A 27,692-nucleotide genomic window follows, 5' to 3' on the forward strand; every position below is an offset into this window, starting at 1 on the left:
GTGCGTGCACATGCATGTCTCTGTGTACTTGCAAGTAACCAGCCCCTTTGACTCATTTTTTTTCCCCTTTTTCCCTCCTTCAATCATTTTCTTTTAGAGCTAACAGCAAAGGTTTTATTATTCTTTCTGACTTGCTTTTAACTGGGAAATCCAGCGGGGGATACGACACAGGGAAAGAGAGGGAGGAGAGAGAAATAGTAGAAGAAAAGAGAGAAAGATCCGAAGACAGGAAGACAAGCGAGAAAGACGGAGAGGGAGAGAAATTAAAGACATTTAAGTCACAATATCCGATTTGGCATGGGCACTGGACCACCACGGTTTAAATGACGTACAGTTATTGCTCAAAAGGTTCCTGGAGTGCCAGGCAACCCAGACTTGCAAGGCAGTGGGGGCATCTGAAGGACAGACAAAAGACTGTCCTCATTTGTTGCATATTAATTCCATCATCAGAGACTCATGGCCTATCAGCGACAGTACGTCCTCTCAACACCGTCCTGGCTCTTTTCTGATTCGTGTTTGTAAGGAGAAGCAGGAACGGGCAGCTGAGTAAAGATCTCAAAAACCAGGTCATCAAATCACACCTGCAGCACAAAAATCTGTTCAGATTTTCCTGTTAATTCTTAGAAAAACGCTTTCAATGTGGATCAATCTATTTGGGAACCAAAAAGTATAGACAAAAATGTTTTACAGTCTCACAACTCATTGTTTTTGCTGCAAATTAACACACTTTTATTTCAAATATAAATGTCATTCAAGCACTAATTTGTAAAAAGTTGCAATACTACTGATTATTTATTTGACCCTCTTCTAATAGTTTATCAACTGTCAATGAAGAAAATTGCTCAGGTGTCCTCACACTGACACATAAGTATATGAACTGGATGACTGAGTTGCTGTCCTATCCAGGAAGGTAAAAGGAAGACACGAGGAGATTCTCTCCTCTACACCCTCAGAAATCAATTTGCTGCACTGTGTCATGAATTAATTCAGCTTTTGCTTTGTGCTCAACCAGCCAAGCAACTATTTTCTATTAGGAAGCTTGTGAGAAAATGAGTGACATTCTTCTCATGAAATGTTTCTCATTTCACAGCATAACCCAGTGAACACAGGAAGCCAAATTTGTGAGCGAAAACAAGTTAGAATTTATAGTAAACACTGCCATCTACTGGACATGAATCAACTGTACCATATGAGCATGGTGCGCATATGCACAGAACTGCAAAGATAATTGAAAGCTGGGCCGTGTCCCAAAATACATAATTAGGTGTTATATTTGACATCCAAAAACAAATACCACTCACACAGGGACTTATAATGTGTTTGTACTAATTAATTACAGTATTGATTGTGATCTCACTGGTGAATTGTATTTTTCAAACTTCAAACAAATTCCCATGATTGGCGAATAAAGTGGAAAGGTAGGGGACTCGTAAGAGACAAGATTTAAAAACAAAAAAACAATAGTCAAAATCATTGCAATCAGATGCTGAGATATCCTGACTTTGATTTCCTGGTATGGGTCAACCTTCACAAAGACTGGACCCTAAACTTCTATACTTCTATACTGTCCTTTGCTCGACTCTGCCTGCAAATGGTCACGTCTTTCAAATTCAGTGTTTTCTGTGACTGAAGTGGTTTTGACAGATTGTGTAATATTTCTAGTGTGTGACTACTAAATTCACCTTGAATTGAGTCTTTGCAAATGATTTCATAAGAATGGACTGCTATGTCATATGTTAAAAAAAAGTTACACACCCAACAATCTCACTATGGGAACAAACAAAACAAAGCATAACAACAAAACAAACAAACAGCAGCATTGTATTACACTCATTCAGACCTCTGTCTTTTACCTGCAATAGTAAATTGCTGTTGTGTAGTGACACAAGACAATGCTGCCCCCCAGTGACCACCGGGTGAAAACACATGAAGAATAATGTATCGTGACCTTATTTTTGTTTGTCATAAAAATATAAATATGTTTTAGGTTTGGCAAAAAGAAACATGTTTTCACATGAAGAGAACAGAGTTGTTTCATATGACAATTAAGAAGATAGAAGTGCAGTGTGAGCACCCTTAATGTTTGCCACTTTCACTGATTTAAGATCCAACAGTGACCACACAGGTCACTGGAAGGAAATATGAGCTAATGCAGCCCACAATAAATTTAAAACGGTACTGTACTGAATTAGTACTGCATGTCAAGATAACGATGCCAATAGGGAGGTTGTGATCTCCACTTACACTGTATGACTTTGCAAGAACTCAGATTGTTCTGTATGTTTAAGTTTTATAACTATATATATTTTGCTGTCAAGTATATACAATAATCAGGAGTGTAACTATAAAGTACCGTGTATAACAATGATTTCTATTCCTCTATCCATTTATAGCTGCTTACTTTCATGGCACATCTTTTTGACATCAGAATCAGAGGGCTGTGTCCCACAATTCTCTCTAAAACGGACAATGCAACAGCCACGATCACCCAGCCACTGGACAGGTGTGCGGAGGAAAGAAAGTAGGCACGATTTAAACGTTTCAAGGTCTCTTTATGATTCTTGACAGAATTATTTCTGTCTCTTTTCATCGTGTCACTACTGTGTCTTAACCCTCTCTTCTGCCTCTTTCCCACATTTACATTTGCCGGTAAATTACTGGGATGACGTTTAAGGTATCATTCAAGATTTTCACTGAATCCAAAGGCTACAAAACTCAACAGAAGCAGAAGAAAATGGGGCCAGGCTGGATGTACATGTACGTGGCAGAAGATTTTCAGGACCAAAGCAGGCGAGGAGCTGTTTTTGTGTGTAGCCAATGTTCTTGTAACATTCTGTATTATGTTTTCTCATGATCGGCTTGAATTAGAAACACACACTGGCTACATTAAAAGAGCATTGGAGTTTTGTGGGTTCAAATACCTCCTGAGCGGAGTCCTGTGATTGGTTCGCTTCTCTGACTGATTTAAGCCTTTTTGTGCTTGCCCCTGCTGTCACTGCTTTCATTCACAACACAGCCACTAAGGCACTTTCTCTGAAATGTTACTAGGTCTTGAGGTAGGAGATTGGTGATACAGATTTTTTGATCCCTGCTCCCATTCACACATGACCCCATGCAGGAACTGATCCTGAATCGACGGGACTGACTGCATGCGTCAAAGGGACTTATGACAGCAGGCTTTTCAGCCCACCATCGAATATGGCCTTTTGGAACAGACCAAGATACATGGTGCATGACCCCCTGCCAAGTTCTGCTGTCATGGGATGGGATCTGAGCTACAAACACTTCTGATGACACGTACTGGCTGCTAACCCACCTAGACTGGCTTTCAATACAAAACAGCAGAGGTTCTCTTCAAAGCACCTTCCGGATATCTGAGCTCCCCGCCCTGTACGACAGTGATTTAAACACTGAGAACCAAACTCCAACAAAAGGGATATGACACTTTAGCTACTTTAAACACATCAACATCCTAAATATCTTTGTGCTTGACAAACTGCTTCTTTTTCAGCTTTGGGGTTTTATGACTAATAGATTAGAGCACTTAGAAATTATGGAGTAGAAATAATACCCTAAGGATTTTGCTTATTGCTATAGTTCGAACACTTTTGTGGTTTCGGTATTTACAGTATGTTCTCCTTGGCACTACCTTCAACATCCCCAGGAACCTAAAGGAAAGAGGGTGGTAATGCTCTTACAAAGGGTTGATCTTCATGCACAGTGTGACAAAGGTCATGTGACATGGAGTCATGTTCTCTGTTATCAATTGACTGAAGGAAAAACAAAGGTGGGTCTGGAAGGATCAGAAAGACAGAGGTTAAGTATCAAATGAGGTGAAAGTGGAGGAAAGGCAAATGGGCAATGCTTGCACATTCAAATGTGTGTTATTCAAATTTCTCTCAGCTAAGCCTGCACACTGAAAATATTTAAATATCTCTGCCGACTTGAAGCAAATATAATGTTCCCATATAACTTCTCTGGAACAGCATGTGGCGAACTGCTGTAATATCTTTCCGAAAGAAACCTTTGTGTTACTTTGAGAGTTAAAATTGTGCTTCTAGATCAGTCAACCATGCACATTATCCTTGGTCCAATGCAATGTGAAAGAGGCCCTTTGTGAATCCAATTCTAATCTTTACATCAAGCCTTTAACAAGCAGAATGCTTATTCATTGATGGGAAATGTTGTTCAAAATATGTTCATCTGTACAAGAACTGAATCATGAAAAACTCAATCTTAGACAAAATCTGCTCAAAAAGGGACTTAAAAGAGAAGGAGAAGCAGGGGAGCAACCCAAAGCACCTCTACTCTCTGGACATTTTCCAATTAGGCTGTGGCTCGGCAGCAGATCAAAGCTAGGATAATCCTTGGGCTGGATGGTGTGGCTACTAGTATGTGGACCTAAATATGAGAGTAACAACAAATAGGGAGTTAGGTTGACAAATGAGTGTGTCAGTGTGAGTTACACGGAAGGAAGACAGGGGTGGAGGAGAAAAGGGGGAAGATATGGAATGGATAGAGAATGAATCTCTGCTGAGTGTGTACCGGAGAAGGAGAAGGAGGAGGGGAGGTTCGCGGTTGGTGCACTGGCATGTGACGTCAGCGGCTTGTTGGATTGAGGTGCTTTGTCCTGCTGATTTTAATCCTAACTCATTAAGGAACAGAGAGCAAGTGCCTGTGCAAACCCTCTGGGGAAGAGAGAAAGTGACAGGAGAAGGAAGGAACACTGCACAATCTGTCAAGGGAGATCAGTGGAGATAATTTACGGCTTGAGAGACAGAAGAGGAGAGAAATCAAGCATTTTATTTTTGCTTTTCAGTCTCATGCCTGCTTTCCCTCATTACCCGTTCCCTTGTTTGTCCTAAACCTCTTTACTGGCAATCTTTACGTGTGGCCTGTTCAAGCATGCCCCCAAACGGAATTAACAGGGCCCTGAAGCTGCAGTTTGGCCTCATCAACTATGAGAACCGCTACCTGACGGCTGAGGCTTTCGGCTTCAAGGTGAATGCCTCGGGCATCAGCTTGAAGAAGAAACAGATTTGGACCTTAGAGCAGGATGAGCAAGATGGTCAAGTAGTGTTCCTCCGCAGCCACCTGGGACGCTATCTTGCCTCTGACAAAGATGGGAAGATCACATGTGGGGCAGAGAAGCCTGACCCTGACTGTCGTTTCCTTATTGTCCCCCAATCTGATGGTCGCTGGGCACTGCAATCAGAGCCTTACCTGCGTTACTTTGGAGGCTCGGCTGACTACCTGTCCTGCTTTGCCCAAGCCATTGGAGAACAAGAGCTGTGGGCCGTCCACTTGGCTTTACACCCACAGGCCAGTCTGCTCAGTGTAGCACGGAAGCGCTATGCCCACCTGTCTGCTTCAGATGGAGAGATCTCAGTGGACAGCAACATTCCCTGGGGAGTGGACTCCTTGGTTACCTTGGTATACATGGACGGCAAGTACAGCCTGAAGACCTGTGACAGCCGCTTTCTCAGCAATGATGGCAAACTGGTGAAGGAGAACACCAATAATACTAGCTTCACACTGGAGCTGAAATCTGGGAAGCTGGCATTTAAGGACTGTGATGGGAAATATCTGACCCCAGTGGGTCCCACAGGAACTCTGCGATCTGGCCGATGCTCCAAGCCTGGAAAAGATGAGCTGTTTGATCTTGAGGAGAGTCACCCACAAGTAGTTTTTCAAGCCGCCAATAAAAGATTTGTCTCTGTCAAGCAAGGTAATCAGCCAGTGATGCACTCTTGAGAAAAAAAGCATATTTTTCATGTAATCACATGTCTTTCTTGTGTAATGGTAAGAAGAGAGAGTTTGATTTTGACAAGACGTTCACCATCCAGTATTGAGCATTGAGGAACGTAGAAAAGAGAAATGACTTTCATTGTTGAAAGGCAAAAGAATGAAATTTGATTGTGTGCTAATACATTTTAAAGAAACCTGAATCTATTCCAAATAAGGTAAGGTAAAAGTCTGTTCATGGTAATAAATGGGGACGAAAAAATATGTCTAAACATAGCCAGATCTGCTTCTCATTCTCAGTTCATACTTCAATGAATATAACATTGTGGTTAATGCATTGCTTTTGACAAAATGACAGCAATTTCCACCACTATGAATTGGCGATCATTATGTAGCTGCTGTAAATCTTTGTGCACTTTACCACAGTGTTAGTAAGTGAAACGAGACCACTTTCAGATCCTTCAGAAATCAGTGCACTATTTTTTAAAATAGAGTTGCTAACATAAATGTTTTTTTTTTTTGCTCTGTAATTTTTTTTTATCTGACTCAATTTAGGCATTGAGGTTAGCTATGAGTCTAGCTTTAAAATATCTAAACAACATAGCACAGTAGAGTACACGGTGTGCCTTTTGCTGACTAAGAATACAGTACAGTCCTGAATGGAGCAGTATCATTGCTTGGGGTTGTGGACATAAAGTGAATTCCATTACAGTAACCAAAAAAGCTAACCAGTGACATCTATCAGGTACTTAAGAGAAAAGCGCTGCTTTTGCTGCCTACATGCTGGATCCTGAATGGTTGACAGCCGTACTGGGGAGGTAATTGTGGTAATGGGCTTTGTCATTTCCACTGTGTGTCCATTGAAGATTAAGCAGTGTGCAAATGACTCCAGGGCAGATCTGTGCCCCATGGGTGTCAATTACCATCAATGGACTTTAAGGCTGGCAGCTACTCACTCCTTACCATCACCCATCAAGCGAATTTTTCCAAATTATGTGAATCTGTATTTGGCCAGCATGCCAATGAGCTGCAAAAAGAGTTACAGCCACGTCTTACCAGACAGATCAGTTACAAGGTCTCTTGTCAGCCTGTATGATGCGATCTGCTCCACCCTGTGAAATTTAGCAAACAATGTGGGGGGACAGGAGAGAAAACGTTGTTCTAATGCAGCTTTTAGGGTTTTAAAATTCAATTAAATCAGCTAACAGTTATTACAAGCCATATTGTAGAATACAGTTCTGCATTAAAAAAGGTCACTCTCCTGGCAATATTTCAACAACCTGGCATGCCATTCTCATAATATAGGGCAAATAATCAAATAACTGTAGTGTTTGGCCTTGTGGCAGTTCCTCGTTTTTTAAGGAACAAGGCACTGAAAGCTGCTTAGTGGGCCCTGCAGTGCAGCTTTGCATTTCACCACTCAGGGAATTACAGCAAGCGAATGAACGGGAAGGGTGGAGGGGTGACTGTGGGGGATTAGGGTTGTAACAGGCTTAAGAGAAAGGTTGAAGGATATTTCTGTGGCATCTAATTTGAACTACAGCAGACACAGTGAAGTTATATGTGTCTGTGTATTCTCCCCCACCTGACACACCCCACCAGACAGAGGTAATACATGTGGATTAAGTATATAATACTAGGTTGACTAGAAGTGAGGCACTCAGTTTTGGAGAACAGGGCACTGACCAACTGGAAAGATTCTGGATGTTATTCTGTGTTGGTTTTAGCTTTACTTACACAACTGCTGTTATATGCAAAACTAATCACACAAGCTAATTCCATGGAATTTGCTTAAGAGCAAAGGTTCATAAAATGAGGCGAGGAAACATCCACAGCTTGAAGATGAAAACAAAACAGGCTATTTACTTAAAGTGATCCTCAACCAAAAATCTATTTTTCTCAGAATGAAAAGCTCCATACACCCGATAGACTTGAAAGGTGGAACATGTTCCAATAATGGCATGTTTTCATGGGGGGGCACCAAAAGTTCTGTTTTTCTGTGATGGCACTTTTTATAAGTTAGAGTTGTGGAAAACGAAAGCACAATTTCATTGAATGATGAAACACTGCAACCTCAATGTGTTCAGTAAGTACAAATAAATGCTATAAATCTATGGAAGTAAAACTGAAAATTGGGTCAAAGTGTCATCTCAGCATTAGCTATTGTACTTGGCCATACCCATACCCTTATTAGATCGCTAATTACAGGCTTGTCAGAATAGCCCTGAAGCAACACACATGCCAAAGCACCATACATTTGTGTGTGTCCCATTATGACACCCCCACTAGAGTGGATAACAATTTTTACACTTGTGTCGACTTGCACGACAGAAAATCAAGCTACGAAAATAATTCAGCACGTACGCTGAATAAATTATTGGATGAAGGTGTAATGTGTTTTTTGTTTGTAGGTTTTAATTAACGCATACATGTAATGCCTACAGCATCAGCACATTTGATCAATCTGCCAAATAAAATCTGGTGTGACCTAACAGCACCTGGGGCCAGATGTATAAACAATGTGCACATACACAAAAAAAAAACAAAAACATGCATATGCCATTTCCCACACAAAAACTGGTATTTATAGAAGAAGAATATGCAGTGAGAAGGTACGTATCTCACACATACTACACCAAAAGTACACACGCTTTTCCAGAGATAACTGCAGTTGATATAAAATGGAGATCAAATATAAAGTGAGAGATGTGATCTGAAGAAAAACTGTTGAATGTTCTGATGCTATAGAAGAACCTTGCGGGTGCGACACAATATGTGAAAAAAGAATGCTAGTGTATATTTCTATCTTTGTGCATACACACAGTTTCAGAGGGGAACTTTATGTATGGTCCCTGCTGCCTATAGAAGGAGACAGAAGCCTTGGATGACTCATTTTAGGTAGCACAATGTATCACGTGGCACAACAACAGCCAAGGCATTGATGTAATCAAACGTTGGATTACTATATTATGCATACAAGACTCATCTACAATGCCTGGGAGAGTAAATGACATTCAAGAGGATGCAACTTTGTAATTCATAATTTCTACTCAACACAAGCACAGTTATCAAGGATGTCTCTGTGTTCCCTTGTTACCAGGAGTGAGCATTTCAGCCAATCAGGATGTGGAGACAGACATGGAGACCTTTCAGATGGAGATTGATAAGGAGAGCAAAAAGTCTATGTTCAGGACCAATGGCGGATCCTACTGGACTCTAGTGACTCACGGAGAGATCCAGTCTACTGCCACAGAGGTGTAAGTAGCTTTTATAGCTTAGAAAAAGGAGCTTTCCATGTTTTCACATATCTCTTCTCTGAATCTCCTCAAACTGCCCATCCATGTCTTTTTTTTCCCCAGAGAGGTCAACACGATGTTTGACATCGAGTGGCGAGGACAGAGGGTGGCACTCAAAGCAAGTAATGGAAAGTATGTGTGTACAAAGAAGAACGGGCAGCTCTCAGCTGTCAGCGACACAGTGGGTAGGTGTTCTCAGGCGAGCAACTACAGATTCAATGTTTAAGTTCAAAATGCCATCACAGGTACAGTACTGTACCACCAGCACAATAAATGAACAGCATTTGTCCTTCATTGCAGGTGATGATGAATTATTCCTGATGAAACTCATCAACCGCCCCATGCTGATCCTTAGTGGAGAGAATGGCTTTGTGTGCCACCACAAAAACTCCAACACTCTGGACGCAAATCGATCTGTCTATGACATTTTCTCATTGATCTTCAACGATGGCGCCTACAACATAAGAAGTTAGTGTTCTCACATGTTGAATTTCAAAGCCGTTCTCATTCCCAAGTCTTTAAATACCAACGCTTTTTGTCACACCCTTTCTGCCAGGAAGCCCGTCTAACACGCAATTAATGTTGTGAAGCTGTTGCAGTTTGATTAGGTTTCTGCATGATAATCATATCTGTATCCTGTTTTAATAGCAACGGATGCTAATTCAAACAAATGGCTAATATATAATCCACTGATATCCTCCTACAGGTGTGAATGGAAAGTTCTGGTATGTCTCTAGCAGTGGCCTAGTGTGTTCAGATGGAGAAAAACCAGAGGATTTTTTCCTTGAGTTCCTGGAACATGGACGCATCGCCATCAAGGGCCCCAATGGCAAGTACCTTCGTGGAGACCAGGGGGGTACGCTCATGGGTGACGGTACAACCGTTGATGCATCTTCTCTTTGGGAGTACTGATCCCTTTCAATCAGGGTCCTCAAAGAGAAGCAAGAAGGCGGGGTGCAAGACTGGCTTCCATCAGCTCAAATGAAGCGGACTGACTGGGTTACATTATCCTGCTTGTTTTTATACTAGCTGCCAGGTGCCCAATACCATGTTTTCTTTTCTTTTTTAATTGGGAAGAAGTGAACACTTTAGGGAGATACTATATGTGTGGTTTTTCTTATGTATGTTAAATGTTTTGTCCTTCAAATGACAATGCCTACATCAAACAACACATACTAGGCGAAAATGTGTGATTACGGATTAAGACAGTGTCTGCCCAATCTTTCAGACACACTTCATTCAACATAGCTACTGTACCAAATATCTTTGAGGGCAGCCACACTGCTCAGTCATCATTCCCTGCATGGGGTCATGTGTCAATGTGAGCAAGGATCGATACTCAGGGAAATCTGCACCATCCATTTCCAACCTAGTACAATTTTAGGGAAAATGCCAGTACAGTTGTGTTATGAATGAAAGCAGTGACATTGCAGGGACAAGCACATAAAAGGTTACGTCCATCTGACGAAAGACACTTTCACGTGGAGCGACCAAACCAATCACCAGAGCCCACTGATGATGCATTCCAACCTGCGACACTCCAAGTATATCACAAAAAAAAGATAACTTGTCTCGCAAACTTGTTGAATCCATTAGAAGAGCACTGAACAAAAACTGGTCCTCGCCAACCATGTTCCACCAAAAGATGTCTTCCGCTGTGTACGTGTACATCCATCCTTGCCCCAATCTTCTTCTTCTGTTAAGTTTTATGGTGGCTAGCATCCAAAAGTGCGGTATTACAGCCATCTGCTGGACTCTCCCTTGCCCGAATCTATTGCAGCATTGCCATGGCATGTGCGAAAAAGCGCAAGATGGAAATGTTCCTGAATGTAGCTGCATTTGTAAATAGTGAAAATGACTAGCGGTGCCTGAATGATTATCCCAGTCATTCACCAGGAACTGTGTTAAAGAGTGTTGCTGCATGACACATTTTCTGTTTAGCCTATTCAGAAAGCATGGCCATGAATGGTGACAAAAGGAGCATTTAGCTTTGTTTGCTACTAAACTCCACTTGCTAAATAGAACAAATATCTCCAAAATCTGAGAAGATCTCTTCCAATTTGTCTTTTTATCAGATGGGATATAAATCTGGCAGTGAAGGACGCTTCAGTCCTGAAAAACATTCACACACTCTGATTGCAAAGCAGTGAAAAACAAACATAGACAATGATGGATCAGTGTGGCTGCATCTTTTGGTTTCTTTTCGTCTTCTTCTTTTTTTTTTTTTTGAACAAAAAGGATATTTATAGACACAAAATTAACTTCATTTGGTTTAGATGACCGTAGTCATCTATGTTTATCTGGACCTTACTTCTGTAACCTGCGTCAACAATCCCATCCTGTTTGTTTACACCTTTGACTCTAAGCACTGAGGTAATGCACCACTGTCCTCAAAGACATGAATGGCTGCTGCCAGTGGTGTTTTCATTCATCTTAATAGACCATTTAGAGCTTCCATAAAGGCATAATATGAAGCAAATGAAGTGGACCGGAGCAAACAGACGGTACTGTCTCAGGCACCTCTGCAATGCTTAGCAAAGAGGACAAAATCCAACATCACTGCAAACACTGCAGTACATTCTTTGATATAGATGTGTAACACATATAGTATTACAGAGATCAGACAGTTGTTTGGGAACAAAGACTATCAGCAGAAATATCATATATCCATATCAGGGATATGTGAGAAATCAAAGAGGGGACATATTTAAAGCATTTGATGAAGAATACATCAATTTAATGTACCAGGTGTGAACTCAGAAAGTGCTTCTCTGATGTTCTGCCTAGGGGCCTTAAACCATACTGCACTCTACATCCCTTTATATCCTGTTCTCATGCTCAGAGTTGGGTCGTAAGATTAGAAAATATAATGGGTTCAGATAACAGATATTAAAATAAAACTAATCAGGCCATTACAGCAGTGACGTTCCACAAAGCATCATGCACATGCAAATACAAATCTTAAAGCAACATTATGTAAGAATTGGTGATTTTTGCCATTTGGTGCCCGGACAGTTTCTTTGTGCAATTCGCTTATATACCACTGTGGTAAATATGGGCAGTGTGCATTTGTTACAACTGAAGGTATTACTTCAAGATAAAATGGTGACATAATGTTGCTTTAAAATAATGCTTGTTTTCTGTCTATTTGCCCACAGTCAGATGAGAGGATGCCATGAATTTCATTTCTGAAATGAATGCTTTGTGCACTCCCTTTGCCCAGTTTGCTGACACATTTGCTCAATGTGTCAGCAAACTGCTCCTTCAGACAGCTATGGAGTTGTTGGAAAATACGTTACATAGCAGGGCGATCTGCCTTCTCTCTGCGTCCAGTCCTTCTGCACTGCTCGGCCAAGAACTTCCCACTGAAACTGATGTGAATCTTCTCATCTAACTTTGGATGTGACAGCAAACAACTGTGTTTCCCAAAATGCTGGTGTGTTCAACCCAACACTGCTTTTGTAAAATGTGATCAGTAGCACGGCCCTTTTCAGGGAGAACTTTGTATTGATTAGTGACTCTTGACACTCATTAAATCAGTAGGGGAACAAGCTGCCCAGATTTTATTGGCCCAGATGTTGGTGTGCAGCACAAAGCACCTGAACCTGTTTTCAGTTTCTCCTGTAGATTTTTGTCAGTTATTTCCCAGGAAGAAATAAAATCTGCAGTAGTTTAAGAGTAACGTCTAAAAGCAATGGTTTTGTGATGTGTGCAACTTACAATTAATAGAGAAACATTTTAGAAAGCAAGGTCTAAAAGGCTTGGTCACCTATGCATCCAGCATCAGCTCTATAGAGAGCCTCCAGCCATATTTTAGAGCGTATTAATATTTATAGATGTTTTACTATCTTTGTTTTCTGACATGATTTTTGAAAATGCTGATGATGATAATAAAAACTTGACAAGATCTTTGTTGACTTTGGGACTACAATTGTACGCTAATGAATCTATGAAAGAAATCTGTGATTTAGTGGTTCACTGGACTGGACATTTGGAAAAAAAAGTTGAAATATCTCAAGGACTCCCGGTAGCTCACCCAGTAGAGTGGCACCATGTATTAAAGCCGAGTCTTTCCCACAGTGGCCGAGTTCGATTGCAGCCTGGACCTTTGCTGCATGTCATCCATTCTCTCTCTCCCCTGCCTTTCCTCTCCCTCTCCAGCTGTCACTATCTAAAATAGGTGAAAAAAAAAGTGCAATGGAGACAGACTTCGTCGCAAATTTATCATGACGTATTTGAAGCATGTGATCTGTCACTCAAGCCATCACTCTGCAGAAGAAACAAAATATCGTGCAGCCAAAACATCAGATACGCGTGGACAGATGAGGAGACTGTAACAGTCCTCAAATTAACACATGAACCAAACAGTAAAGCCATATTTCCATCTTGTTTTCTACATGGTTTTCCACTGCCTGAGCTTCAACTTAAGCTCTTCTAATAACGCCATCTCGTTGCGCCCACTCAACTAGAGAATTACTACTTATCCCACTGTGCTCAAGTCCTACTATTTGCATAATTGTAGTCGATGGAAATACACGTTACTTCATGTTTTTCTTTCTCAGATTTTCTGGAAATTCAGCTAAAATCCACACTACCTTGGATATATGGATATGGATACGTGACTCTTGACAGTGTGACACTAAGTCAGCCTATATAATACCAAGACCCTGACACTAAATGAATGATTTCAGCCACCATTCATATTATTAATATCACCAACGCTTTTCCTATTGTGTGTGAAAAGGGTATATTACAGTTAGGGCTCAGTAATATGACAGTAAATGTGATGCTGAAAATATAATCTTATCCCACAGTGCCAACTTTGACACAGAAAGAAAAGCAGTGTAATTAATAACTGATGACTAATGATTACTATATTCCGTCTACGTTTGCTAGCTCCAGGGTCCTGATATGGTGCATGTTGGCTCATTGGAGGACATAAATGGAACTGAGCTATCATTAATGTTGTCAGTAACTGCTATTATGAGTCATACTGTCTGTTGAAAAAGGCAGATAAGCCCAGAAAAAACCTTCAGTATATGGCACAATTCAAAAAAGATGGGACCTGTTGTAACCAAAAAAGGTCAATGCACCCTTGCCAGCTATTTGGTTGGTGAATTTTAATGTGCTAACACAGAACACAGTCCAACCATGTCCACCTTCATCATAAATAAAAGGCAGAGAGGACTCTCTGCTCAGTGTGGTGTTACTAAGACAATTTTCCCATTCACTCCACTGAGGGGCAGTGTGCACCTCTCTTAGTTCATTCTCTGTCGGAGTAATAATCAGTGACAAGTCCTTTGAAAGTAGCATATCCTGCTGCTGTGACCACAAACACCTGTTAGCAATCCACCAAACTGCAACCAACCTCCTGACATCTGTTAACTCTTTCAACATCGTCAATGTTTTAAACTGGAACTGACATGAGCTGCCACCTGCAGAACACTGTGCGCTTAAGAAAACCAGACATGATTTCACAGCATGCATAGGAAGCTCCTAACCATCACCGTCTGCAATGGCTTCGTACTGTTTCAAACTATTTATCTGCTGCCAAGAATAGTATTTTTTTCTGTTTCAGTTCACATACACACACAATACATACACACACATTTCACTTTGTCTCTTCTGTTTAATTACATGATTACACTGACAACCTTGTCTTTGAGAGAGTCACAGTCCATAAAGGCTCTGCTCACTAGCCCTAATAATTACACACTACTCACTGAACTGGGGATGCTTTAATGGATTAACTTGCCTTTAACGTAACACACACTCTGCCTGTGGTGAAGCATTTTAATTGTGCAATGTCTGCAATGAGCATGAAAGCTGCAAAGATTTTATCATTTGTAAACAAAGTCTCAAAGAACACTGAAACTAAATTAAATGTTTTTGTTTTCGACTAACCAACCTCTCTGACCCAAGTCTCTGTTTGTGTTTAAACCAGAAAGCTATAGAGCTCTGGTGAGAATGGATGGCTAGAAGTCAATATGTATTACTGGCACTGTTTTCCTCCTCTGTGTGCTGCACTGCAACACTAGGTTTGCCTGCTGCAGCTGGTCTTGTCCTGGAAAAACAATACCAAAATTTTGCTCGGATTATCAAACAAATGTCTTGATTCAATCCTCCACGGAGGTTATCTCAAAAATACAAACATTGAGACACAAGTCCAGTGTGATTTCTTTTGGATTAAAAGGAAGGTGCTGGTTTTACACAAGTGGCTGGACACTCTAAGCTCGCATGCAAATGATGTTTAAATGAAGTTCAGCCAACTCCTTGGATCAGTCATAACAACACACACAACAAGCAAATACACACATAACACAGAAGGGCTGAGTGTATACACAGGCATCAGCGTGGATGCTTTGTGGAAATGGGCAGTTTTTGGACTCGTGATGGACAGTTAAAGAAGGAAAAAGAATTGAAACTGATGCAGCAGAACCAGAGGCATCATCTGTCCTACTCCATGTTTCAGTCTTCCTTCACAAAGCCTGCACACAATTCAACGGCCAACAGTTCAGCTGGATATGCAGGTGTGTTACTCTAATAGCAGCTAATGTAGCCTCGAGCTGCTGACCTCAAGCAGAGACAAGGAGTGGGCTGCAGAGATGTGGTTCAAGTTCAGTTCTTTCTTACTACACACCACCAGATTTTCTGCATTGTCAAACTTGTGTTGAGTGATTTAACACAGCTCTCTCTAAATTTCAATTTTCTGCTACTTTATACTTGTACTCAACGACATTTTAGATGCAAATATGGTAATAATAAAAAATCTAATTAAATACATGATGAGGTGTTCTTATACTTTAAGATAACATGAGACAAGACTTTATTGTTTATTTATTGAACACAAATTACATCTATGGGCCTCTTATTTTGAAAGACAAAGAAAGGAGGACTTTCTATGCCATAAAACAATCCCAGCACCTATCCCAACCTGAACCTGGCTACGAAGATTCAAATCCATAATATAACAGATTTCACTATATGGTAGTGATGTTTCCTGAAAACGGGATGAAACTGGTAAGAACACACAGTACTGAGTCCACAGAAACAACACGCAATTGATGCAACCTCGAAAAATAGACCGATTTACACTTTAAATTAGGATCCAAGAGAGAGCAATACAATTCTACAAACACCTAAAAGCCAATGAGCCCAGCTCCTACCATTACATAGCTGCAGGCAGAAGAAAACGGAGACGAGTCCTTTCAGGAAGCTGTCATGAGGCTGAGCTCATCGACAGTGAATGACCACAACCTGGCCATTGAGACTGGTGGACACAGATAAACCTGGCAACTCAGAGTCAGTTCTGCCCACAACAAATGAACAGAGCCAGAGTGACACACTGGTTCCCTGCGTAAAGATAAAACTGAACAGGAGAAAAAGATGGTTCTGTCACATTTGCCATTCTTACCTTCCACCTTCTGGCGCTCAGTTGGCTCATCACACCGCCCACACATCTCCATACTATCTTCCACAGTTTGGATATAATATGGCTGAAGGTCAATTTCTGCTGCATTCCTCTGATGAATCTGCAAAAAAAAAAAACAAAAAAAAAAACTGTGATTTACAAAATGCACCAGAAGATAATTTGCATATTGTGTCATTTTAGCAACGCTTCACTGCTCCATAGTTAGCTGTGGGCAAAAGCCACTAGTGTGGCACAGCATGCAAAACTATGAACAGAATAACATCAGCCAGCAAGACAAGCCTCAAACAACAACTCCCACTAGTTCAACCATAGCGCATATCACATTGGCATTATGTGCATGACACCTATGTTCTGATGGATCGTGGAAAGATGGTGCGAAATTTTCAAAAGGCTCTCAACAAATTCAAACTAGGGGCTGTTTCAGAGCAGAGCTGAGCCCCTAACTGACTTGCATGTTACTTCCCACAAAGCAAAACCAATGCTATGATCCCTCTGTGGAAACTGTATGGGGAAAAACATCTGTGGTTCAAATTTAAGAGACAGATATGGCAACTCTTCTTCGTCTTGCTAAACAATTAATGACAAGCCAGCAGAAGTGTTGTACAGCTCAAACTTGCTGACTAAAGCCCGTAAAATATGGTGCAAACGTCTGTGTGTTCACATGTGTGATGTTCAAGGTGAAAAGACGTAATGCGTATTACTGCTTTCCATCTAAGATGGCATTTCAGTCATTCTAATGAAAGAATTTGCAAAAAAACAGGTTCACAGGAGCAGGCTATATTTGTAAAAGTGCTGGATTGAATAACTGGTACCATGTCTTCAATGCAAGGCATAATCTGTGCAGCATAGTCTCTGTAATATGTAACAGATGCTGAGGATCAGAGACATAATCTGTTTGATTATTAATTACGTCTGCTATTCAACTGGGCTACAATCAAAGCCAGCTCTTCTCCTCCAGATAAAAACATGTCTCTCTTGAAATCGTGCAAACGAAACGTGTGTGGTCTGTCTCTTTTGCAGCACACTAAAAACATATAAAACCATCATTGTCTGCTTTTGTGAGACATCAGTCTCTGTTGGTTATGTGATAATCAGGTGCTGAAGTTACATCTCAATTAAACACATTGTATCAATGACAAAAAGGTAGCTTTATATTTCATGCGTCATGCATCTTTAAAGTTTTACATAAAGGAAAAAAACACCACCTCATTAAAAAGATCCATTCAAGAACAGAACTGATGTTAGTCTGATAAAAGACTGTCCACTCAATAATCATGATGGATTGTCCCAAAGATATCATCTGCATGTCCCAGAGGGGTCATCTTCATGACACATGCAATCAACGCTCTGACTTCCGTACATGCATTTCAGCAAACAGAATTGAGAGGCAGGTCAGCCACAAATAGTTCTGATGCCTCAGAAAATTGCAGCAATCTGGAGGAACTTCATTTGCCATCCTACGTTTGACAAAACCACCTCTGCTTGATGCTGCATGTAGATGTGTAAAATGAGGCTTTTTATGAAAAGCCGCCATAATCGGGACACCAAATTCTACCTTTGTCCACCCATTTCTCTGCAATGACTGAGAACTTTTGGGAAGGCTGTCAAGGCTACAATCATTGTGTCAAATATTATAGTCAAGATGTAGTTTTAGGCACCGGTGGGTATGTGTGCTACAGCAACTGGCTTCATACTGGTTGTGCCTTTTAACAAGACAGCTGCTACATCCTCTTTCAGCTGCATCGTAGTGGTTTACTCAAACACAGCAATTGCAGTGTGTCACTCTCAAAAATGTCAGGGATAACCCTTCATCCTCCTGAAATAAATATATACTTGGCTATTTTTGACCTCCATATAACTTACTGCACTGATTTCAACATGAAAAAGAACTGCTGCAGCAAAAGTGTGGTAGACTGAACTTGATCATTAGGGATATACTGCATGTTGAAATCCTCCTCTGCCTCCCTTTTGTGTGTTTATTTTCTTTCATACCACTCCACCATCACAACACGTTGACAATACAGCTAGAGACAGATTTTCTGCTCTGCAGTCTGCAACAGGACTTGGTAGATTTATTTTCCAGTGAGACAACAACCACAACAACAACAACAACAACAACCCAGCACAATGTGGAGCAGCCATAAAGCCACACAGGAATGGCTTCAAAATATCCTGGAGTAGTCGCCAAGTAAGAGCCACGTCCTCAGTCCAATTGAGAATTTGTGGCAGGAATTGGAAATTGCTTTTCACTCATGGCCCCCGTGGCACTTGACAGCACTTGGGCAGTTTTACAAGGAATAATGGGGGTGAAAAACGTGTTCTCCAAACGTGTGAGGCTGACAGACCTGCCCATGGACTCCAGGCTGTAAATGTTGCCAAAGGTGCCTCTGTTATTCACTTGGAAGAGATAAATGCTCATTTATTTGATTTGTAGTTGTGCTTACTTTGTCAGTTTGTCGAGATTTGTTTGACAAATGACCAAAGAAAAAAAAAAAAAAAAAAAAAAAAGCTTAATAGCATCCACAGTTGTAAACAAAAAAACACCCACCTCAGAGACCGGTGCCAAGGTTTGCTAGCCTAGTTTAGCTCAGGTGCCCATGGCTGCGTAGCTTCATAGTTCTGCCTTTTTGTTAGTCGTCTAACAATAACTGTTGTTTAACTTTTTAAATTAAAAAGTTAGCTGACACGCCTGCTCACAAAGCAGCTAGCGACCAACACTATACAGCCTGCACGCTCCCCCATTTGGACGCACAACGTCAATCACTTAAGTTGCCCCACCTATAGGACCCTTCCGGTATGACAGGTGGCTTAAGTGCCTGGTCAGAAAGTGCGGCGAAGTTTTTAAAGTAATTATCTGATTTAGTCAGGATTTTATACCAACCGATCTTTTTGAATGTAATTTTTAAATAAGCCGATGAACTTCAATTTTTATTTCATTAAGTGTAAGTATAGGAGGCGATGTGCTAAACCTTTAAATTTCGACTTTAATTTAGGAAGTCTGGGTATTTTACCTCATCTTTAGGTTGCGTTTTCATTTACTAGCTACTTTAATGGCGGGGACAGGAGTGTGGCTACAGTTATGTATATAACAGCTCCAGATACTGTTGTTGAAAATAGACTGTAACTAACAGTAAGTGTCATGCAAACATGAAGTAACTACACTGGGGCCGGATGTGAAAATTTTGCATTAAAAAATAAATTTTAAGCACCGTGTTTCCCGGTCGTGGTTTTATTTTGGAATTCCACAACGGAAGCATAGCGTTTTATTCCTCTTAGCTTGACTCTGTGGATCAATCCAGGAGCGCAGCTGCCACCGGAGGACACTTTTGCCTGACCGTGTGTTAAGCTGATGCTCAGAGATACATCTCTCTTCTCTTATTTTTCCCTGTAAAGTAAACTGGAAACAATTAACGGATTGCGGTGTTTTTCTCACTTTCCATTCTAAACTGCATTTTAGGACCGTGGTAGCCATGGAGAGCCAGCATTTTACAGGGATGAAACCAGATGGAGAGCTTTTACGCATCGCGCATTTTAAAGCGTCGACGTAAACTACAGTGAAGAAAAAAAATAAACACTTCACAGTGTATTACAGTAACTGCGGTCTGCGTGTGGACTCCGTATGATGAGGTACGAATTGGTGGTCCTCAGTGCTGGGTTTACAGGTTTGCTCAGTTTTAGCCTCCTCGCTGTGGCTATTGGGACTGATTACTGGTACATCATCGATGTGAATAAACCCAACCACACAGGTCCAGACGACCTGAGTTCACATTCTGGACTGTGGAGAATTAATGAAGGTATGACAACTCAAGCCTGCACATTATAGTCTGTAGTTTGTATGAGCTTTTATTCAGACAGCCTGTACAGCCAAAGCATGGTGTTCGTGCTGTAACAAAATTGGATACAGCCCTCATTTATGCTGAATAACTTTTGCACTGCTTCTCAGTCTATAGAGTCGTTTTGAGGAGCCTTTATCATGTCGCATCAACACTGCTGTGCGTAAAAAAGCCGAAGATTAAATCATAAGCTGTATTATTTTGCATGAACTTACAATGTTTGTAATTCCGGAATCAGGCATGTTCGAACCAATGTTGACCAAAAAAAAAAAAAAAAGAGAGAGAGAATCGATTTAGTGGATTACATGTGATGCTGTGGGGATTGAAAATTGCTCATGGATCATGGGTCTGTAATGTTGCTCCGTTGCCGTGTTTATTGTCATCGACAGAAGCCATTGCCTTGATTTGTCCCTCATCACTTCACAGGAGAACTCAGGTGCAAAAACTGCTGGTAGTGAATCTCAATTCTGTGCTTTTATCTTGGAGAATAAACGCTAGGTGCTGAATTAGTGCTGAACTTCTCATTTAGATTCTTGAATTTTTCAGTTTACATTCAGTGAGCATTGCACCACACAGGACAATCAGATGTGTACGATGTTGCAGTTTTCCCCTTCTGAAGTATAACTGTAACCCTTCACACCTGTATCAGCCGCCCTGCAGGCAGCTACGGCAGACACTCACTAGGCTGCAGAGAGGTTTTTTTTTGTTTTTTTTTTATACATTTGCAATAGAATATACTTGGCTGCACAGCTTGGTGCTCCCAGAGGTGTTCAATTTGTGGCTAGTGCCACCAACAGTTCACCCAGTAAATACCATTTAATGACACACCTTATAGTTTGAAGCTCTTTAAGCAGCACTCACCTGCAGTGAAATATCGGCAAAAAAATGGAGCATGCACTGAAATTCTTGGCGCAAAACTGTCACATATGCAGGGCTGAGAACAAATATGTCACACAGTGTGTCTTGTGTGTCATGTCTTTAATTGGTTTGATTAATTTAGTCATGCAATGTGTTTGTTACATTCTGAAATATCATTAATTGTGCAACTCTGGGGTAAAAACTGACACTGTTTGGTATCCAGTACCGCACGTCCTGTCGTGTGCAACCTTTTCCCTTGACATTTTCAGGAGTGAACAGGAGCTCAGTCATCCCTTCTTTCACAGCAAATATGTCCAGTCTGTCAGAGGCAGAAAGGCACCTTCTTGGTGAGTGCTGGTTTTCTTTATCAACTGACATCACACGACAGGATGAAGTGGATTTAGAGCAGAAATTGGAGAAATTTGCTGTTAGAAAACCTAATCCAAAAGACATACAATAAGCAAACATGAACATTTTTACAAAGGATGGTGTGATTTTTTTAAACAGTCCCTGTTTGCAGCTTTGTCAATGAAATGCAAGAAGTTGTTCACTGTGAGAAGCTTTCTGAAGCAAATCTTAACATGTTTGATGTTTGATTTTCACACCCTGCTGACAATGAAAAGCAATGGCTCCCTGGACGGCAGAAATCAATCTGAAAATCAGAACTGCTTTTGAAAATGGTTGTACTCAGCAGCAATGTTAATTTAAATCCAGCAGACATGTAATGAAGGCTCTGTAACAAGCATAGTCCTTTAAAATCTTTAAGCGCAGTAACCATCATGCTTTTGTGTGTGCATACTGTGTGTGCGTGTGCAGGCTTGCACAAGGTGGTGGTCATCGTGTTGCCCCTCAGCTTGGTCCTGCTGGTGTTTGGCTGGATCTTGGGACTCGTCAGCTCGTTTGCCAGCCGTCCCAACCTGCTGGCTGGAACAGCATCCTACTTTCTCTTCGGCAGTAAGTCTTTTTTTTACTATTTGTTTGTTTTTTTCTCATCTGAAGGAATTCTGAGTGCTCACGGTGTAGGCAGCTCTGACGGGAATCATCAGTGTGTAAGAAAAGTGTGTGGGCGGCACATTGTACACATATAGGTGCCTTAGCGTGTGTTAATCACACTACACTATCCTAGAAAACCTTGAAATCTCTTATTTCAAGTGCTCCCTCTCACTTTTGATTCCCTTCTGACTTAAGGCAACTGCAAAAATGTCATTTTAGCCTTCTTAGAGCAGTAGACTGAGGGCCAATGAGACAACTGTGATTATTGTGTATCCTGGAGAAAGCTGGGAAAGGTAGAACCCACAGCTACATTTTAAATTCAAAATCCCGTTCGGCGAGTTGATCTTTTCGCTCAGAGTGGGAGGATATGGGGTTTTTCTAAGAAGTAAGGAGAAGGACATCTTAAAACACTGCATTCAGGCACTACATTCAGACGCAATTATAGCAGTGCTGTGAGTGATGGTCGTGCTGCTCTGACAGGGACTCCCGTATGTTAAACATTTTCTGTTTTGGTTGGTTCCTGATGTGTCTTGACATGAAACTAGACATTAAACCACCCTTTTTTCTATGAATACGGACATAATTATCAGTATTGATCAGCAGTGATTGCTGATCATGATGAAGTGCACAAAATTGCAGAAGAATTTGTCCCTGATTAGAAGAGTCAGTTAGATTTCCCCTTGGAATCAACGGCAGGCTCTTTCTCAGGTCATTCCAAGAAAAACGAAGAAGAAACATCATCCTAAAATATCATTGTGATCTTGTAATGGTGCACCGCCCTGACATTTGATGCACTACTGAGTTTCTGAGCATTTTTTTTAGCCATGCTAGCGACATGGCTCTAAGGAAGGCAGTGTCAGTGTGTCAGTTGTTCGGCCAGTCGGCTATTTTGGTCAAGACTGAAATATATCAGCCACTGTTGGATGGATTGGCCTGAAATTGGAACACACATGTAATAGTCCCCTCAGGATGAATGGTAATAACTTTGGTGAGCATGTTACCATGCTAGCATTTGTATTTAGCTCAAGGCACCACTGTGCAAGAGTGCTGCCTCACAGAGCTGCTAGCATGGCTGTGGACTCTTAGTCTTATTAGATTATGATTGCTAACGCTCTTATATGTCACACAAAAGAAGAGAGCGTTTAATGCTCAGAAATATAAACTGAATGAAACAACCTGTGGTAAAACATGATAAAGAGCCCTCTGGTGTGCCCCTTCAGTGAAGAAAACCTGATGCAGTTCCATATAGGCTGGCCTACATGCTAGAAAATTAGTATTTAATGTTGTACTTGTCATTAAATTAATCATTGAAGTTAAATCTGAGGGTTTGGAACTGCTTCACCATAAATGCATCACCACTTTCTGTGCACTAGTGCCACACCTCATGCAGGATGCTTTTTTTATTTATTTTTTTCCACCCCTGCCCCTGAGACAACCTGAGTCTGCCTTTGTCCATCAGTGTAGGAGTTCAAAGATAGAACTGAGTATCACCCTGGAGAGTCCACCTCTGTGCAGCTCTAGGTTTGGTCTATATAGCGAGGAGACCTTATCTGTGGAATCTTTGGAAGGACACGCTTATAAGCAGCACAGCAACAGAGAGATTGCTTCTTTCCTTCACCATGACGGATTCAGCTGTTGACCAGCCACAATAAGTAGAATATCCATCAAATGATGCATTTTCAACTCAAAGGGAAGGAACTTGAATCTAGATTTGGGTGTGGATGAGGTTGAATAGATGAATCTGTCACGGAAATAGAAGGCAGTGTTACTGTGTATACTTCATCATCTGTGCTGACAGGCCTGGCCTCCCATGTGACACAGAGGAGACAGCTAAATTCATGCTTTGCACCGAATGTTCTGTCCATATCTGTGCATCAAAAGAGCTGCAAGCTCTTCCATTTCCAAAACCACCTCTGACATCAAGTAAACACAAATGGGTTAATGGATTTCAACGTTTTCTTCTGCTCTTTTTCCCCCTTCTTCTTATTTAACACACAGGAACCTTTTTCTGAGTTTGAAATGTTAGTATGAGAGATAACATGTCCAAACAGGAGTTTTATGTTGAGCTATGTGTCAACAGGTCTTTGAAATTCCACTCTGAACACTCACATCACGTACTGCAGCGCTGATGAATCTATCTCTTTGGACATCTGGCATAACTGACATTTCCGTCTCGGACAATATTTGCTTCTTCCTCAGCTTGAACAGCCGTTAATCTGCAGCTCAAGGTTGTCCCTCCAAATGTTTTCGCATTAATAAGTAAGCACAATACTAAATGTTTAGCAAATCCATTGTATGGTACAGGAACAGCTCAGACTTTATGTAAAGTGCAATGGAACTATAGAAGTGGAACTGTACACGTAAGACTTCACATAGTTACATAATTGATGTAGACCAGAACTAAAGGTGAAATCTTGCCCATGTGGGAGGCATAATCATCCGCAATGGACACCTGACTGCAAGTCTTTCTGTCTTTCCTTCTCTGGTGTGCTGACATGCAAATTAAGCCCACAACTTGATAGACATTGAGAGAGAAGCCCACAGTAATTAGCAGAGGTTAATTCCAGCACACAGTTGTGCAGTGTGTAGTGGTTGTGCCTTCCACAGCGGTTGCCACAGTAAAGGTCAGTCCGAACTATGCATGTAATGGCGACTACTCGATATTTAAGGTCTTTTGGAGTTGACATTCAGCGGTGTGTCACTCCTTTCAGCCCACCTCTGCTGTAACTGTTATGCGTGAGGCTTCATTTGTCTGTTTGGAAAGAAAAGAAGAAGAAGTCAAAAACGACGCACAGTTGAAACTTCGTATTTATGTCACAGGTTCCTCCTGTGGAGCAAATGATCTGATTAAATTCAGAAGCACCATGTCGGATTAATATGGACGTGATTGAGATAAATGTTTCCTAAAACTGCTTTAAATCTTTAATGCTTTGAGATTATTCTAATTGTTTCTCATTATTGGACTAGCACGTCTATATTATCGAATGCCCTTCATTGACTCGTGTGAAAATGTGCTAATTATCGCATTATTAACTTAATGACCTCACCGTAAAAACTGGTTACGTTTAATACATCATGGTGATTATGGTGTGTAATTAGGCAACTCAAGGGTCTTCTACCTTATTCGTCAAAATGGATCCATTTCCGTTTTCCAGGTGCAGGTGAATTTGGATTTGTTTTGCCAGTGGTGCCATCCGTCTGTTTCTGTGTACCAACAGGTCTTTTTACCCTGACCGGGGTCAGCACCTACATCAGATACTCCAACCAGGCCATGGAGGAGTTCAAGCGGACGGTGTCCCCAGAGAACCTCGCCGACGTGGACGTGTCTTTCGGCTGGTCCTTGGCTGCAGCGTGGCTCTCCTACAGCCTGGAGGTGGCCACTGCCCTGCTGCTCATGCTAGCTGCAAGAATAAGACAGATGAAGGGACACTATGACTCTGGTGTAGCCATCGCCATGTCATAGGTTCATGTTTTTGATGACCACGTGAATCTAGAAGTCCACAGACTGGACGGTATGTTGTTGCTGTTGTTATTCATTTATTTATTTTTGAGGAAAAGCAGTGCTGAGGGGTATTGCAGTACCATCAAATGGATCAAGGGCCAAGAAACTGAAATGTAGATGCAAGCTGGCTTCACATAGCTGCAGCCACAGACACACAGACTACATTTACATGCACAAAATATTCAGCTTCTTGCCCTTACTCTAAAAAAGAAAATATTTGGGATACGCTGTTTGCATGGCTAATGAATATTATACTAATCTTGTTTGTATGCAGCTTTTTTTTTTCTAAGTTTTCCCACACCTGTTGATATCCACGTCTCTCGTAATGTTTCAAAGTAGGTGTGTTTCTCCTTCCGACCTGAAATGTGGGCTTTTCTTTTGTGTGTGCATCTCTATCCCACCCTTGCAAACTGTTGGCAAGGCAACACGCAGAGCTGACTGTAAACAGACAAGAGGCTGTGTGCGGTAAAACCCCCGACTGAGACACATATTCTGAATGTGTTTGACCAGAAAATGCTACTTTTGGAATATCCAAAGGGAATATGCTGTTTACATGACCTGCTTCAAATGCGGGATATTATCGTATTTGGAATAATAGTGGAAAAGTAGAGTGCAGGTAAAGGTAGTCACTGATGCTGAATAAGTGATGCTGTTGAGCTCACTGTGTCTGATGGCTTGTTGTGAGCCCTACTACCTTTCCTTCTCTCATTATACTTTTCTGTCCATTGTCCCAGTCCGCAGTGATATTGGAAATGTGGAAACACGAACAAAAAAACAGGCTACCCAGTCGGTGGGTAATTACTGCATTGATAAGCAGGGTCCTTTTCTTTCTTTCTTTTCTCGCTTTTGAAGTGTTTTTGTCCGTTCAGCCTTATGTTGCCATGTTGCAGTCCATATATATGCAGACATTTCTGTAGTAGTTTACAGAAAACAGCTTCATCTGTTCACCCAAATGCAAATTCACTTGCAATGTGAACGCAGGCTGAATGAGAAGTGAAGTTGAATGGGATCATTTTCTTTTGGACAAGCGCTATATGAGGCTTTTCGACTTGAGGAGGACTGTTGCACCTCCTCTGCACCCATATTTTATACTGTATTTAAATGTGGTTCACATCAGTGCTTCTGGGTGTTCCTCTAAAGTGAAAGCATTGCTGATTGTGCAGCAGAAAACCACCAGGCAATGAAGCCACGCTAGCACACAGGCACAACTGATAGGCTATCTTTCACAGCTATTGTATTTTTTACCCACGTACAAGAGAAATTTGCATCTCACAGCATTTGAAAAGCGCTTAGGATTTAGTGGATGATGTAGGAGTCAAGACAGTTATGGCTGCTCAGCATTGTGACTTTTAGAGAGACATCGAAAATGTTAGTTTGTGCCTCCTGCTTAAAAACTTTATTCCTGTTCCCATCCTGCTGGTAGATTCATTAATCATGCAAACAGGACCGAAGGTAAGTGCACTCTGGGGGATCCTGCAAGCTGCTTTCAGCGATACAGAATATGCGCATGTGTTGCCGCCTCCTTCGGAGTCATTAGCAGCTAGATATTGTAATATTGTGTCTGTGCTGTCCATTTCTAGAAGTGTGACTTCTCGTCTCTGCTTAGTTGGAATTAAAAAGATCACTGTGAAAAGAGAAAAATGAGCACTTTGAAGTGCTGTCAAACATATTGTCTTTGCGTCTTCTTTTTCACCATCGTGACAAACCTTGCGTATACTTTGATTAGTGAAAGGCTGAACTAAGTTACTGTGGCACAAATGAAACATTAATCCAGCTGTAGCATGAACACTGTTAGTAGGCAACAGAAAAAAGCCACATTGATCAAATGCTTTCAAATGTCAGCAGCACACTGTCATCAAAATGCACAAATGTCCTGAAGATTTTTGTGTTTAGAGGCGTGATTATATATCACCTATTCTATATATATATAACACAATTCTGAGATTTCTTCCGAGACGTCTTGCAGTTAGAATACCTAGCCACCTTACTTAAGGTTGAATTGGAAGTGCCTGCTTCTGAATGTAAATGAAGCG

General features: G+C 41.2%; 2 protein-coding genes across 2 annotated transcripts; both read left to right on the plus strand.

Annotated features, from left to right (window-relative positions):
- The first annotated feature begins 4,641 nt into the window (after positions 1 to 4,641).
- On the plus strand, positions 4,642 to 12,948 carry fscn2a (fascin actin-bundling protein 2a, retinal). The gene is made up of 5 exons (XM_076753450.1): positions 4,642 to 5,728; positions 8,846 to 9,002; positions 9,105 to 9,226; positions 9,342 to 9,509; positions 9,748 to 12,948. The coding sequence occupies exons 1-5, from the start codon at positions 4,906 to 4,908 to the stop codon at positions 9,951 to 9,953; spliced, it is 1,476 nt and encodes a 491-aa protein (XP_076609565.1). The 5' UTR covers positions 4,642 to 4,905; the 3' UTR covers positions 9,954 to 12,948.
- Positions 12,949 to 19,770: 6,822 nt separating this feature from the next.
- On the plus strand, positions 19,771 to 27,326 carry LOC143334229 (transmembrane protein 235). Its single transcript, XM_076752906.1, has 4 exons — positions 19,771 to 20,267; positions 21,434 to 21,511; positions 21,981 to 22,118; positions 25,376 to 27,326. The coding sequence occupies exons 1-4, from the start codon at positions 20,093 to 20,095 to the stop codon at positions 25,618 to 25,620; spliced, it is 636 nt and encodes a 211-aa protein (XP_076609021.1). The 5' UTR covers positions 19,771 to 20,092; the 3' UTR covers positions 25,621 to 27,326.
- Positions 27,327 to 27,692: the final 366 nt, after the last annotated feature.

Source organism: Chaetodon auriga, chromosome 16, assembly GCF_051107435.1.
Source record: "Chaetodon auriga isolate fChaAug3 chromosome 16, fChaAug3.hap1, whole genome shotgun sequence".
In the NCBI taxonomy this organism is placed as follows: domain Eukaryota; kingdom Metazoa; phylum Chordata; class Actinopteri; order Chaetodontiformes; family Chaetodontidae; genus Chaetodon; species Chaetodon auriga.